At 46.1% G+C, this 14,562-nt stretch overlaps 1 protein-coding gene across 8 annotated transcripts in view; it reads right to left on the reverse strand.

The window, feature by feature from the left end:
* The window catches only part of ANK1 (ankyrin 1), a 262,003-nt gene that overhangs the window by 123,805 nt on the left and 123,636 nt on the right, over positions 1 to 14,562 (reverse strand). For all 8 annotated transcript variants that reach the window (XM_081960864.1, XM_081960865.1, XM_081960863.1 and 5 more), the window contains exon 2: positions 1,219 to 1,320. In XM_081960864.1, the coding sequence (XP_081816990.1) occupies positions 1,219 to 1,320 (102 nt within the window). The remainder of the gene's footprint in view (positions 1 to 1,218; positions 1,321 to 14,562) is intronic.

Consider the following 14,562-nt stretch of genomic DNA (forward strand, 5'->3'; position numbering starts at 1 on the left):
GGAAAACCCGAATCTTAAAACTTCCCGGTTTTCCCCACCCAGTTGAAAGTTCAAGATCTTGCCCCCATGCCCACAAGTCCATCACATGGTCCAAACTTCCACTTCCATGCTGGCAATTCCACCCATCCAGATCCAGTCAGTTGCAGAGGTGTAAAGACAAAAGATGGGCTTGGCTTTCTAGAAAGAATTTTGTTATGGCTACATAGCATCTAACTCCATACAATCCCCCCTCCCATTTTCACACAATAGAAAATGCATAGTAGAAAAATAGAAAGTGTGGCAGGCCAAAGATCCAAAAGAAAGATGGCTGCAGGCCTGATACCCTCCTTGATTCGTGATTAGCTAGTATAATTGCAGTGTGGGTCCTAAACTAAAAAAAAATATATATTCTCAACTTGCAGCAGACAATGGGCTCTTTGCTGTCCCCAAACCTAAACCTCTCCAAAACTAAAAGTTTACCAATGTGCTATTTAAGAATAAGGAATGAGCTCTAGGCTCAGGGAAATTATTCTGTAGTGTAACTTCAGGCATTTCTGAGAAGCAAAATTCCATCTGGTACCTGGTTCAAAAAAAAAATGAAATTTATGGGACGAAATGTCTCACGTGATAAAATACTAGGAAGCCGTAGCTTTTACAAATGAGAGTGCTATTCTATAGTCCTGCAATCCTGAGTCCCTGGTGGTGCAGTGGTTAGAATGCAGTATTGCAAGCTAACTCTGCACACTGCCAGGAGTTCGATCCTGATCGGCTCAGGGTTGATTCAGCCCTCCATCCTTCCGAGGTAGGTAAAATGAGGACCCAGCTTGTTGGGGCCAAGAGGCTGATGTTGTAAACCACCCAGAGAGTGTTGCAAAGAACTATGAAGCGGCAGAGTCATGGGGGCATAATGGTTAGAATGCAGTATTGCAAGCTAACTCTGCCTACTGCCAGGAGTTCAATCCTGACCGGCTCAAGGTTGACTCAGCCTTCCGTCTTTCCGAGTTGGGTAAAATGAGATGGTTGGGGGCAATAGGCTGACTCTATAAACCACTTAGGAAGTACAGTAAAGGGCTATGAAGCGTTATATAAGTCAAAGGGCTATTGCTATTAGCATCCTGGCTCAACATCTGCTTTGTAGATGAGACCAAAGCCAATTCATTGAGTTCCTTGAAAGACCAAACGCAAAGATCTCCATTAGGCAGTCCAGCCCAGATCAGTGCAGGTCAACGGAAGACCTACCTGGTTGCAGGTATTAATATCCACCCCATTTCTTAGATGGTCTAGAGCTTTGTCCAGGTTCCCCGATCGTGCTGCGCGGAGGAAGCTGGTTGCGGCATCAGCCTGGGGAGAGCAAAGGAAAGAGACGATTAGCCGATTAAATAAGCAAGACCCATAATCTTCCAAAGATGTTTTTTAAGCTGAAGCTTAATTATCTCATGCCAAGATCCCACTGCAGATTTACTTAACAGATTGTTCCTCAGTCTCTCTTTCTCTTTCTCTTTCTCTCTCTCTCACTCTCTGTCTCTCTCTCTCTCTCCGTGTGTGTGTGTGTGTGTGTATGTGTGGCCCACCAGGGGCAGAATTATGGTTTGGTTCTCCTTTGGATATTAGTGGACGTTGACCCTGATTGTTAACATTTAATGACCCCATAATCCCTTGCATTGAGGTGGAGTTGGAGCAACTGAATGTAGCTGAGTGTTCAATGGCCGGATGCCCTTCCTGTCGCCAATGCAGAGGGGTTTTTTCAGCTGATATGTTTTGAAAACTTGAGAAAACTGAAACTTATATGCATGCCCCCTTACAAACCTCTTAGGAAAGGGGTGAGGTCCATGGTAGGCACTTTAAGGTTAAAGTTATGGGGGTTTGAGGAGGTAACAACAGAGTCAGGTAGTGCATTCCAGGCACTGACCACTGTTGCTGAAGTCGTATTTTCTGCAATCAAGTTTGCAGCAGTTTATCTATTGTTTGCCCGTGTATTATTGTGATTGAAGCTGAAGTAGTCAATCACAGGTAGACATGGTAGCAGACAATTTTGTGTACTACGCTTAGGTCAGGCCTTAGTCGGTGTAGTTCTAGATTGTCCAAGCCTAGAATTTGAAGTCTGGTGGCATAAGGGATTCTATTGTGAGCAGAGGAGTGGAGGACTCTTCTCATGAAATACCTCTGGACTCGTTCAATTGTATTAATGTCGGATATACAGTATGGGTTCTAGGCAGATGAGCTGTATTCGAGAATTGGTCTGGCAAAGGTTTTGTATGCCCTAGTTAGCAGTACAATGTAACTGAAGAAGCTTCGCAAAATTAGGTTAACAACTCTTAATGCCTTTTTAGCAATGCTATTACAGTGAGCTCTGGGGTTTAAATCGTTTGAGATGACTACTGCTAGGTCTTTGAATGGAAATTTTGAAAATATTGGGGTGAAAAGCCCAGGAACTTTAGTGCTGGCTTTTCACCAGTAGTACCAAGATGATGTATCTAAAGTTTGCTGCAAGGAGGTAAGTCAATGACTATAAATGCCTATAGAATGTTCAAATTATTAGACTTATTTTTTAAAAAAACTGCTTTATTGTTGTTCTAGACAACATAACAAAATGAAGAAGCTTTTTAAAATAAATGCTTGATCTGAAGAGGCCCAATGCTATTGTATCTTCTTTTAAATAGCAGAGAATAACTATACTTCCAGAAAGCACATCAATTTTAACAGCATCTGTACAAGAATAGTCTGAAATGTAACACTACAGTGTATATTGTCTGTACTGTTTGCTGTTTGTTGCAAGGAGGCAAATTGCTGGGAGGCAGAGGCAGATATTTTTCCCTTGTTTTCCTCCCCAAAAGTTAGGTGTGTCTTATACTTCGGAGCATCTTATACTCCAAAAACTACGAGGATATATTTTTTATTTCTTATTTTGTAAACCAGCCAGAATCACCGAGACTGAGTGGGTGGCCCTATAAATCCTCACAAGCAAGCAAATAAATAAATCTAGACCACCAATCAATCAAGCCACCGTCTGACAAAATTTCAAAGCCGTTTATTGAATTTTTAAAAAACAAAATCATGTTAAACTGCAGCAGATGCCTCTTTTAAAAAAAGTAGAGAACTTGTCATGCCAGTTCTGAAAACTCTGAAGTCAATATCGCTACAGGGCTCAAGTTTGAATGTTTGCAGCCTCCTCCTACATTCCTTTCATGCATCTAGCCATGCGCACTTCGATGGAAACCCAGCACTGGGTCAAATTTTCACCCTCCATTTCCTTTGCCTTTCCTCTGACTCGTATGAACATCTTCACTAAGCTTCTCCTGCAATCTTCCACTTGCAAAGCCACCTTTTGGCAATGAAACTCATCCTAATCAACGTACAGAAACGTGGAACATCCAATGTTCTAATTTGACACCTCAAGATCATTATTTACGTACATTCAGCAAGAATAGGTGTCTTAGTGGACAACCAGTTGAATATGAGCCAGCAGTGTGTGGCAGCAGCCAAAAACGCCAATGCAATTTTAAATTGCATTAACAGAGGGATACAATCAAGATCAAGGGAGGTGCTAATACCACTCTATAAAGCCTTAGTAAGACCACACCTAGAATCCTGCATCCAGTTTTGGTCCCAACACTATAAAGAAGAGGTTGAGACTCCAGAAAGAGTGCAGAGAAGAGCAACAAGGATGATTAGGGGACTGGAGACTAAAACATACGATGAACGGTTGCAGGAACTAGTCTAGTGAAGAGAAGGACCAGGGGAGACATGAGAGCAGTCTTCCAGTATTTGAGGGGCTGCCACAGAGAGTAAGGGGTCAAACTATTTTCCAAAGCGCCTGAAAGCCAGACAAGGAATAATGGATGGAAACTGATCAAGGAGAGATTCAACCTGGAAATAAGGAGGAAGTTTCTGACAGTGAGAACAATCAATCCATGGAACAGAAGTTGCCTTTGGAAGTTGTGGGAGCTTCATCACTGACAGCTTTCAAGAAGAGACTGGACTGCCACATGTCAGAAATAGTGTAAGGTCTCCTGCTTGGGTGGGGGTTGGACTAGATGACCTCCAAGGTCCCTGCCAACTCTGTTATTCTATGTACTTCTGTGCACTAATCAAGGAGAGATTCAACCTGGAAATAAGGAGGAATTTTCTGACAGTGAGAACAACCAACCCATGGAACAAAAGTTGCCTTCAGAAGTTGTGGGAGCTTCATCACTGGCAGCTTTCAAAAAGATACTGGACTGCCACTTGTCAGAAATGGTGTAGGGTCTCCTGCTTGGGCGGGGGTGGGTTTGGACTAGGTAACCTACAAGGTCCCTTCCAACTCGGTTAATCTAATCTAATCTTTGTTTAGCAATGGAAATTTTGAGCTCAATTTTGTCTGTAAATCGAGAACTACGGGTAGGTCTCCCCGCCTGCCCACCCCAACCCACTTCCTTACTGTATCTCTCCATTTCTTAGAAGTTAACTTTAACAACTAGTGGAAATCATTCTGATTCCAATAAGAGTATCGCAAGAGTAAAACAGAGGAGTAGAAAACCCCCTGATATCCCAGTTACTGTCAGGGTTCCAAGTAACACCTCCAACGAAAGACGACTACGCGTCTTGAGTTTCCTCAAAGTTCCATTTTATTAGAGATATCATATTAGCACATCTAGGAAATTCTGAATCTGAACGCTTCCAGGTTTTGAAAAGTAAGTCCAGGTCCCTGCCCAGCACCCACATATCTGTCTCATGGCCCAATCAGGCACCATCCAAAACTTGAGATGTCACCCAGTCACCTCATTGCAACTGCAGGGCCAGATGACCTTGACTTTCTGAGAAAGAACATTATTATGGCTACATATCACCCACACTCTGTATAATCCCCCCTCCCATTTTCCCACAGTAGAAATTGGCAGGCCTGAAGGCCCAAACATAAAAGATGGCTTCTAGCTCTGACAGTTACTTCTGTACGCATCTCAGAAGATTCCCTCCTCTCAGGTCAGAGGTAGCTTTTCTGCCACACTGCCAAAAGCACATTGCCAAGTGAATCTTTCATTGCAAGAGGGGCGGGCCAGTGGCCATCCTACAGCTGGGTGAGGTCCTTGGCCTGATTTCAGCAACCTTTTTTCAAGAGGATCTCCTCAGATCTCTGGCAAGAGCCAGTTCTGTCTCTCGGCTGTCTGCTATGTGAGAAAGAGGAAGAAAGAGAGACAGAGGGAGCAAGAAGGAGGGAGGGGAGAGAGGAGATGCCAAAGCATTGGACAAAATAGATGTTTCCCCCTGAATCTGAACATCAGATGGCTCCTTGCCAGTCCCACCAAGTAGACAGGATCAGAAAATCAACTCCAAGGCAAGGCTAAAGCTACTTTTCATTGAAATTAGCTGTCATAACAGGATCTTGCATATCTGATTGTGTTGCACCTCCTCCCCCTCCCCCTTCTTATACATCAGTGGATTAGGGAGGTGTGTCTGCTCGAACCATTTCCAAACATTGTCTCTGGACATTCTGGATTCTTCCATCAAGGTCATCTTCCTTAACTACTTTCTGTACTCCTTTGGATGTCTCTGTTTTGTTTTGTGCCACTGGCATAGTTCCCTGGATTGATGGAAAGAACAAGGTTTCTGGTGCACAGGTGTCCGCAGGGTATGGTCAAGAGGGTGACCATGACAATGTCCTTGAAGGGTCCACCATTGACTCCAGGAAGCAGCAACCGTCATAAATATGAGTCAGTTGCCAAGTGTCTGAATTTGTGAATTCTGCTCATTCATATCCAGCAAAGTCTTTCAAAGGAGGATTTCCAGTCACAGACCTTATCTGACTTGGAGAGCTGCCAGGCCGATATCTGCAAAATTTGGCAAGGCGTCTCGGAGAGTCACGAACCAATGAAGCAAACTAATTGTCTCCTGAAAACTCCACTCCACTTTCGCTCCTCTTTTATTTCCTCTGGGAGGGGCTGTTCATCGTCCACCTGTGGCCTTCTCCCAAGTCGACCCCTGTTCTTTAGTTGTTCCCTTCATCTCGCAGCCCTGCACATGTGCACACTGGGAACAGGCTCCAGCTGTTTGTCTTCCTCACTGCTGTCTGACTATGAAGGCAGCCAGTAACTGTTGGATGGCCCTGGCCCCCTCTCTGCCTCCGACACAGAGCCCTCATCAAAGCCCTCCCCAGACTCCAGGACTGGCCCAGGTTCCTCCCCAACCTCCTCACTGTCCAAATCTGCTGCCAGCTCTGCTGGCGGGCCACAACGCCAATAAAGGAATGAAATTCAATGCATCTGCAGAGCTACAGGAGTTTTCAAAAAATGTTTGACCAGAAAGAAGAGTGGGCTTCAAGTAATGTGCTGTCTAAGAACACAGAGCGATGACTCTTTTTAAAAAATTGTTTTGAATTTTTCTCAAAAACGAGAGCTGCCAGTTTTGGGAATGGACTCTGTAGCCAAAGCAGCTGGCATTGACTTAGCCCTGAAAGTGGTCATGGCTGAATCTCTCTGCTGCTCAGCCGAAGATAAAACACACTGGATATGACCCCTTTGACCAGGCATCCAAAATAGAAATGCAACTCTTCTTTTGAGCTTTTCTCAAAAGTGGAGACAACCAAGATTCCACCACTGTATTTAGCCACCCACTTCCTGTGACAGGTCCAGGAGAAAGGCCTTCAGGAGAAGAGAAAGAAAGACTAGATGGATAGAAAAAGCTGGCACTGAATATAGGGAGAGATTTGTGAATGGGCAGTGACCTCACACAACCTCCAAAGTGTTTGGGACGACTTTTCCTAAACTGCTGCTAACTCAACTTTAGGAAAGTGTCAGTCTCATTGGTTGACAGTCAGTTGGTTGCATTCCAAAGCCAAATTTTGCTGGTTTTGCTACAAGACTAGACTAGACTAGACTAGACTAGACTAGAATAGAATAGAATAGGAGAATGTACTGGAATATAGAATGGGATGGGATAGAATATAGAATTTAGACTAGACTAGACTAGAATATAGAATGGCATGGCATGGCATGGCATGGAATATAGAATGGGATGGGATAGGATATAGAATATAGAATAGAATAGACTATAGATTAGGCAGGGGGTTGGACTAGAAGACCTCCAAGGTCCCTTACAACTCTGCTATTGTATTGCATTGCGTTGTATTGTATTGTCTAGACTAGACTAGACTAGACTAGTATAGAATAGAGTAGAATATAGAGTAGAGTAGAAAATAATAGAATAGATAGAATAGAGAGTAGAGTAGAGTAGAGTAGAGTAGAGTAGAGTAGAGTAGAGTAGAGTAACAGAGTTGGAAGGGATCTTGGAGGTCTTCTAGTCCAACTGTCTTCTTAGGCAGGAAACCCTACACCACTTCCGGCAAAGGGTTATCCCATATCCTTGCACGTAAACAGCTGCAGTTGCTCCTCCGAGGTCTTATATTCAGGTCTTATATTCAGCTCCTATTTCGCTTCCTTTTCTGGGATATTTAGAGAGGCTCTCTGAAAGTTTGCTAATGCACCCTCCCACCCCACCACCCCCACTTTCATTAGCGAGGGCAGCCACTTAACGTCCCAACCTCAGAACGGTGTCCTTAGCCAGCAAAGAGTGCCAGGTAGAAAAAAATGCAATGAAATCTCCTTTTAACGGATGCCGATCAATGTAGATTTAAAGTGTCAATAAAGTTAGTTTAAGTCTAAATCTAAATGGCAGGTTTTCCTCCCTAAACATCCCAGCTTCTCTCGCCATTCTATTGAGTTGTGCTTTTAATACCAACGTGCAGGGGTCTGCTTTGTAAACGACCCCCCAATGAATGAGCTCTTTGTACAATGTACTTAATTTGGTTAAACAGTTTTTCTTGGCTCCCCCAGGATGTAAATAAACAGCAGGCTGGGTTTATCCAACACATATAATGAGAGTGTTCACAAGGGGAGATTAATAAAAAAAAACTTAATACAATACAATAGCAGAGTTGGAAGGGATCTTGGAAGTCTTCTAGTCCAACCCCCTGCCTAGGCAGGAAACCCTATGCCGTTTCAGACAACATCTTCTTAAAGACTTCCAGTGTTGGGGCATTCACAACTTCTGGAGGCAAGCTATTCCACTGATTCATTGTTCTAACTGTCAGGAAATGTCTCCTCAGTTCTAAGTTGCTTCTCTCCTTGATTAGTTTCCAACCATTGCTTCTTGTTCTACCCTCAGGTGCCTTGGAGAATAGTTTGACTCCCTCTTCTTTGTGGCAACCCCTGAGATATTGGAGCACTGCTATCATGTCACACCTAGTCCTTCTTTTCATTCAACTAGACATAGTTCCTGCAACCATTCCTCATATGTTTTAGCCTCCAGTCCCCTAATCCTCTTTGTTGCTCTTCTCTGCACTCTTTCTAGTCTCTGCATCTTTTCTACATCGTGGTGACCAGAACTGAATGCAGGATTCCAAGTGTGGCTTTACCAAGGCATTATAAAGTGGTATTAACCCTTCACATGATCTTGATTCTATCCCTCTGTTTATGCAGCCTAGAACTGTGTTGGCTTTTTTGGACTTAAGATGGAAGTCCTTTCTGTATAAGGAAAGCACTGGGAGGTTTTTTTTGCATCCTTCTTTCCCCACTTCCTGGTGGACAGTTTTGTAACTGTTCTAGCACTGATGATGTTACCTAGTTGGATGATTAAATGTCTGCAAGAAAAAGACAAGCTCAGAGAGCACCAAGGAACCCCCATTCCTCCTCCACCACTACTACTCCCCCCTCCTCCTCCTACCCCTCCTCTTCCTCCTCTAACCAAACTCCCTTCTAGCATTGATGACATTACCTAGTTGCGTAATGAAATGTCTGCAAGAAAACCAACCAAGCCCAGAGAGCACCGAGGCCACATTACTCCTCTACCACCACTCCTCCCACTACTACTACTACTATTCCTGCTATTACTACCCTGATTCCCCGAAAAAAGACCTCCCTAAATAATAAGCCCAATCGGGCTTTTAAGCGCATGTGCTAAAATAAGCCCTCCCCAAAAATATTGCAACACAGCAGAAGCCACGAGGTGACCACGCTCACCGACTTCTGCACAACAAAAATAATAAGACCTCCCAAAAAATAAGGCCAAGTGCTTTTTTCGGGGGTCAAAAGAAAATAAGACCCTGTCTTATTTTCAGGAAAACATGGTACTACTACTACTACTACTACTACTACTACTACTACTACTACTACTACTCTAACCTCACTCCCTTCTAGCATTGATGACGTTACCTGGCTAATGAAATGTCTGCAAGAAAACCAACCAAGCCCAGAGAGCACCAAGGACCCCGTCATTTCAACCCTCAGCTACACCTATTCCCTTCTACTGGCACTTTTGTAAACCATCCCCCCGCCCAAAAAATGCAATCAAAACTAACCTAAATGAGCATGCAAATATTTCAGTGGAATGTTGTTACATGAACAAAATTAAACAAGAGCTTCTGAGTTGGGGACACAAAGAGATTTAGATTGGGAAGATGGGTACAAGGCAAAGAAGGGAGACATCACACTCATCTACATACACAAGTGCACAGGACTCAGATGCACACATTTCGCTAAGGGGCAATTTTCATTATTTTGCCACTGCAACTCCTGCAATAAGCTACCTTGGATAAAGCCAAGGCTGGCCCCAGAGTGGGGAGGGAATGGAGATTTTGTAGTATCCTTCCCCTGGAATGGGAAGGGAATGGAAATTTTGCAGGATCCTTCCCCCAGGAGTGGGGAGGGAATGGAGATTTCCCAATATCCTTCCCCTGGAGTGGGGAGGGAATGGGGATTTTGCAGTAACCTTCCCCTGGATTGGGGAGGGAATGGGGATTTTGCAGGCTACTTCCCCTGCCATGCCCACTAAACCATGCCCACCAAGCCATGCCCACAGAACTGGTAGTAAAATCAATTGAATTTCACCACTGCTGTGGACTTCAACTCCCAGAATTCCCGAGCCTGTTTGCAAAGGGCAAAAGCATTTGGAAAGAAAACACAACACTCCCAAGTGAAAGGACAGGGCGTGGAGCATTGTTGTCACACAGAAGATACTCACAACAGCCATGTCTGGGTAGGGCTTGTTTTGCCGCGCTGCCATGATCCACTGGCCTGAGCAGAAACCCGATCAATCCTCTCTCCAGCCTGCCTGCCGTTCACTATTCCCCACTCTTGAGCGAGCCAGAAAGTTGCATTGCATCCTATCTAAAAATTCAAGCCCTCTTCCCTCCCCGCTGTCGCCCGCTGGAGCTGCAGGGTGAGCCAGATGCTAATGGACTGTGTTCTCTCCTTCTCTCGCCCATCATTATGTCAGGAAGGATATTTAATTGCTCTCAGCCTCCCTTGCAGCAACAAACTGCCAGGGGGAGGGGCAGGTGCGAATGCCACAGGGGAAAGGGAGGCCGCATTGGGCTGGGCAGGGAACTCTGCAGTCGTCAACACCGGCGTTGGCCCCAGAGATCTGCCAGCTCCCTCCACTAACAAGGGGGAAAAGACAACGGGCTTTTCAACGCTCCAGTGGCCCTTTGGAAGCTAGCAATGCCCAGCAGTGGCAAGGCTGTAATGCAGAGGTCCCAAAACTTGGAAACTATGAGACTTGTGGACATCAACTCCCATAATTTTCCAGCCAGCTATGGGATTTTGCAGTAGCCTTCCGCTGCTGTCAGGCCAGCAGCCATCTTTTGTTTTGGATCTCAAACCTGCCACACTTTCTATTATTCTACTATACATTTTCTATTGTGGGAAAATGCGAGGGGGGATTGTACGGAGTTAGATGATAGGCAGCCATAACAAAATTCCTTCTAGAAAGCCAAGGTCATCCTTTGTCTTTGCACCTCTGCACCTGACCGGAACTAGATGGGTGGAAGCTGCCAGCATGGCAGTGGGAGATTGGACTGTGTGATGGACTTGTGGATGTGGGGGCAAGATCTTGAACTTCCAACTGGGTGGAGAAAACCAGGAAGCTTTCAGATCCGGGTTTTCCCAGATGTGCCAACATGGTTCTCTTAATAAATTGGAATTTTGAGCAATACTTTGCCTTGGACTCTGGTTTACTTTTGGATGCTATTTGGTACCCTGACACCTGCCACTCCCACCAAGTCACGTCATGCCTATCAAGCCACGCCCACAGAACTGGTAGTAAAAAAAATGAATCCCACTACTACCTTCCAACCCTATGATTCTAGTGTCCACAGCTGAGAAATTCTGGGAATTGAAATCCATACAGCTTAAAGTTCATGAGATTGAAAAACTTTGGTTCCCAGCTGCCTGTCTTGATATCTTTCCAATTGCAGATTTTTCAGAAAGTGGGGCTGTAACCGGACATGAAGATGGGCGGGTGATGGTGAACCTTTCCGGCGCCGAGTGCCAAAAAGAGAGTGCATGCTCGTCTGGGCCACAACCTGGAAGAGGAGCTGCCCAGGGGGCATACGCATGCCGGAAAATGAACTTCCGGTTTCCGGCGCAGGCATGGGCGCCAGGCTGTTGGTCTTCCGGTTACTGGTGTGCATGCGCGCATGACAATCAGCTGGAAAACTGGAAAACATGCTCATGCTGGAAAACGGAAGACCAGTTCTTCCAGTTCTTCCAGTTTCCGGCACTGCCACACGCATGAAGGTCATTGTGTACACATGCGCTTCAGAAACCCAGACGAGGAATGGGTGACACCACGTGCCACTTTGGGCATGTGCGCCATAAGTTTGCCATCATGGTTCTAGCCTCTGCTCTGAGCAATCCTATATCATCCACAACTCCAGGGAGAGGTTGCAGTTGGCCAGGAGGACAATAACAGCCATGCCACCTCATGGCACTAGATATTCAGGGCAGCTTTAGAACACATAAAATGGAATAAGAGATGGAAGGAACCTTGGAGGTCTTCTAGTCAAACCCCTCCTCAAGCAGGAGAATCTATACCATTTCAGAAAAATAGCTGTCTAGTCTCTTCTTAAAAGCCCCCTGTATATGGATCATCCACAACTTCTGGAGGCAAGCCATTTCACCAGTTGATTGTTCTCACCGTTAGGAAATTTCTCCTTACTTCTAGGTTGCTTCTCTCCTTGGTTAGTTTCCATCCATCCACATCCTAACGATCTCATTTGGTGAATGCTGGCATCAACACGCCTGTGCCTAGAACACAGAATCGGGGCTGGAAGGGACCTTGGAGGTCTTCTAATCCAACCTTCTGCACAAATCGGGAGACCTTATACCATCCCAGGCAAATGGCCATCCTGTGTCTTCTTCAAAACCTCCAGTGATGGAGCGCCCACAACCCCAGAAGGCAGGCTGTTCCACCAGTTAATAGTTGTATCAAGAAACATGTGGTGGAATGCGGTGGCTCAGTTGCTAAGACACTGAGCTTGTCAATCAGAAAGGCCAGCAGTTTGGCGGTTCAAATCCCTAGAGCCGCATAACGGAGTGAGCTCCTGTTCCTTGTCCCAGCTTCTGCCAACCTAGCAGTTCAAAAGATGCAAGTAGAAAAAATGCAAGTAGAAAAATAGGAACCACCTTTGGTGGGAAGGGAACAGCGTTCCATGCGCCTTCGGTGTTTAGTCATGCCGGCCTCATGACCACAGAGACGTCTTCGGACAGTGCTGGCTCTTCAGCTTTCAAACGGAGATGAGCACCGCCCCCTAGAGTCGGGAACAACTAGCACATATGTGCGAGGGGAACCTTTACCTTTACAAGAAATATCTCCTTGGTTGTAGGTCGGTTTTCTGCTTGTTCAGTTTCCATCTGTTATTTCTTGTCCTGCACTTGGGTGCCTGGAAAAATAGGTTCAACCCCTCCTCTCTGTGCAGCCCCTCAGTTAGAAGATTGCTACCCTGCCCCCCCCCCCCCAATCCTTCTCTTTGTCAGATTAGACACACCCAGTTTCCTGCAACCGTTCTTCAGAAGTTTTAGCCTCCAGCCTCCTAAATCATTTTGGTTGCTCTTTTCTGCCCTCTTTCTGGGGTCTCTGCATGTTTTTGGCATCGACCAGCATACCAAAAAAGCTGTAGAGACCATAGAAAGCATGCTCTGAAGAGCAGCAAAGATGAGAAGGAGGTTGATCTGTACATAATATAAATATTGTAGATGATCTTTGATGAGAAAAGGGAGGAAAAATTACAATACATAATACTACACATATTTACTGCAAGCAGAATCGTTTTAGCACAGAATTGGAAACAGATACTCCTCCAGAACCAATTATAAGAAGGAAAATCTATGAATGTGCAGAAATGGATAGACTGTCTATGGAAATGAAGGAGAGGAAAGAAACTGAGTACTATCAAATTTGGAATAGATGGTACTTCCGGCTTGAGAGTAAGCGTAAAACTTAAGGTACAAACGGTAAAAGTATCATATGTAGAGTGTGTTTAAACAAGCGTATAACTTAGGACAATTTTGGTGTCGCATTACACAACCTGCCACCTCCCCTTCCCACCCCAGATCCCTTACTAAGGCTTTAATAGCATCCTGCTCCGCATGTCCTTCCTTGAGGTGAGCTGTGTGCCGTTCTCTCTTTTCTTCAGCTGCTGAAACCTGAATTGCACAGCAAAGAGCAATCGGTGAGGACTTTTGGCAGAAAAACAGAGGCTATGTGAGACAGGGCAGATCCAGAAGAAGCTCGGAGGAATGGAAAGGAACTCGAGTGAGAGGCCATACCTGATGGTGTTCTGTACCCACTTATCTGAGGAGGAGAGGTCCCAGCGGTCGGCGAAGTACACCAAACGCCCTCCCCCCAATGGGGGGTGAGCTGGGTCTAGATCTAGTTTTTGCAGAAGGGGCGCCCCCCGCTGCCTCCTCCGCTCCTTTGAAAGGGTCACTTCTGCTGTCTGCCTCCCTGCTGCCTGTCTGGTTATCTCTGCCTGGCAGAGAATCTTCCCTGGTACTGCCTGGCACCCGAGTACCCCGCCTCTGACCCCCTGAAGGAATCCTGACCCTGGAAGGAGGACCCAGAGTCTTGACTCCGGGAATAGGATCGTTTGGGGTAAGGAGCCATCCTGAAGCTGCTCAGAGTGGACCTTCTCCTTGTCCTTGTTCTCGACCAGGTAGGGCTCCAGGGCCGGTCCAAAGAGGGAGTCCCCTGTGAAGGGAGCCGATGCCTGCCAATGTCGCAGCCACAACAGCCTGCGAGAAGCTACAGATGAGGTGATCACCCTGGAAGCAAACCTGACTGCGGCTAAGGTAGCGTCCGATGAAAATTGGATGGCTGCCACCAATTTGTTGATGTCCTGGTGTGATCTTGCATCAGTTATGAGGTATGTTGCCGTAGCTCCTGTAGCCACAGCAAGGAGGACCGAATGAAGAAAGAGGCTGTGGTGGCTGCGTTCACCGCTCAAGCGGCCACTTGATGATCCCTCTGCAAGGTGAGGTCCGCCTTCCTGTCCTCCAGTTTCAGAGCATCCTCTGCTTCCCCGGGCATGCTGGTGGGTGTATGCAGAGCCATGGCCGGTGCATTGATGGAGGGTTGCGACAGCACCTGAGCCATATCCTGATCCACGTTGAAGAAGGCCCTGTCCGTGGATGTGGGCGTGGGTCCCGCGGTGGGAGATGCCCATTGGCGCCTGACCAGGTCGAGGAAAGCCCTGGGAGTAGGCACCGTGTCGGCCTTGATGGCCTGCTCATCGAAGATGGTCTGTGCTGAGAAGCCCTGGCATTGAGGCGGCGC

This window comes from Natrix helvetica (genome assembly GCF_964273705.1).
Source record: "Natrix helvetica genome assembly, chromosome: 8".
In the NCBI taxonomy this organism is placed as follows: domain Eukaryota; kingdom Metazoa; phylum Chordata; class Lepidosauria; order Squamata; family Natricidae; genus Natrix; species Natrix helvetica.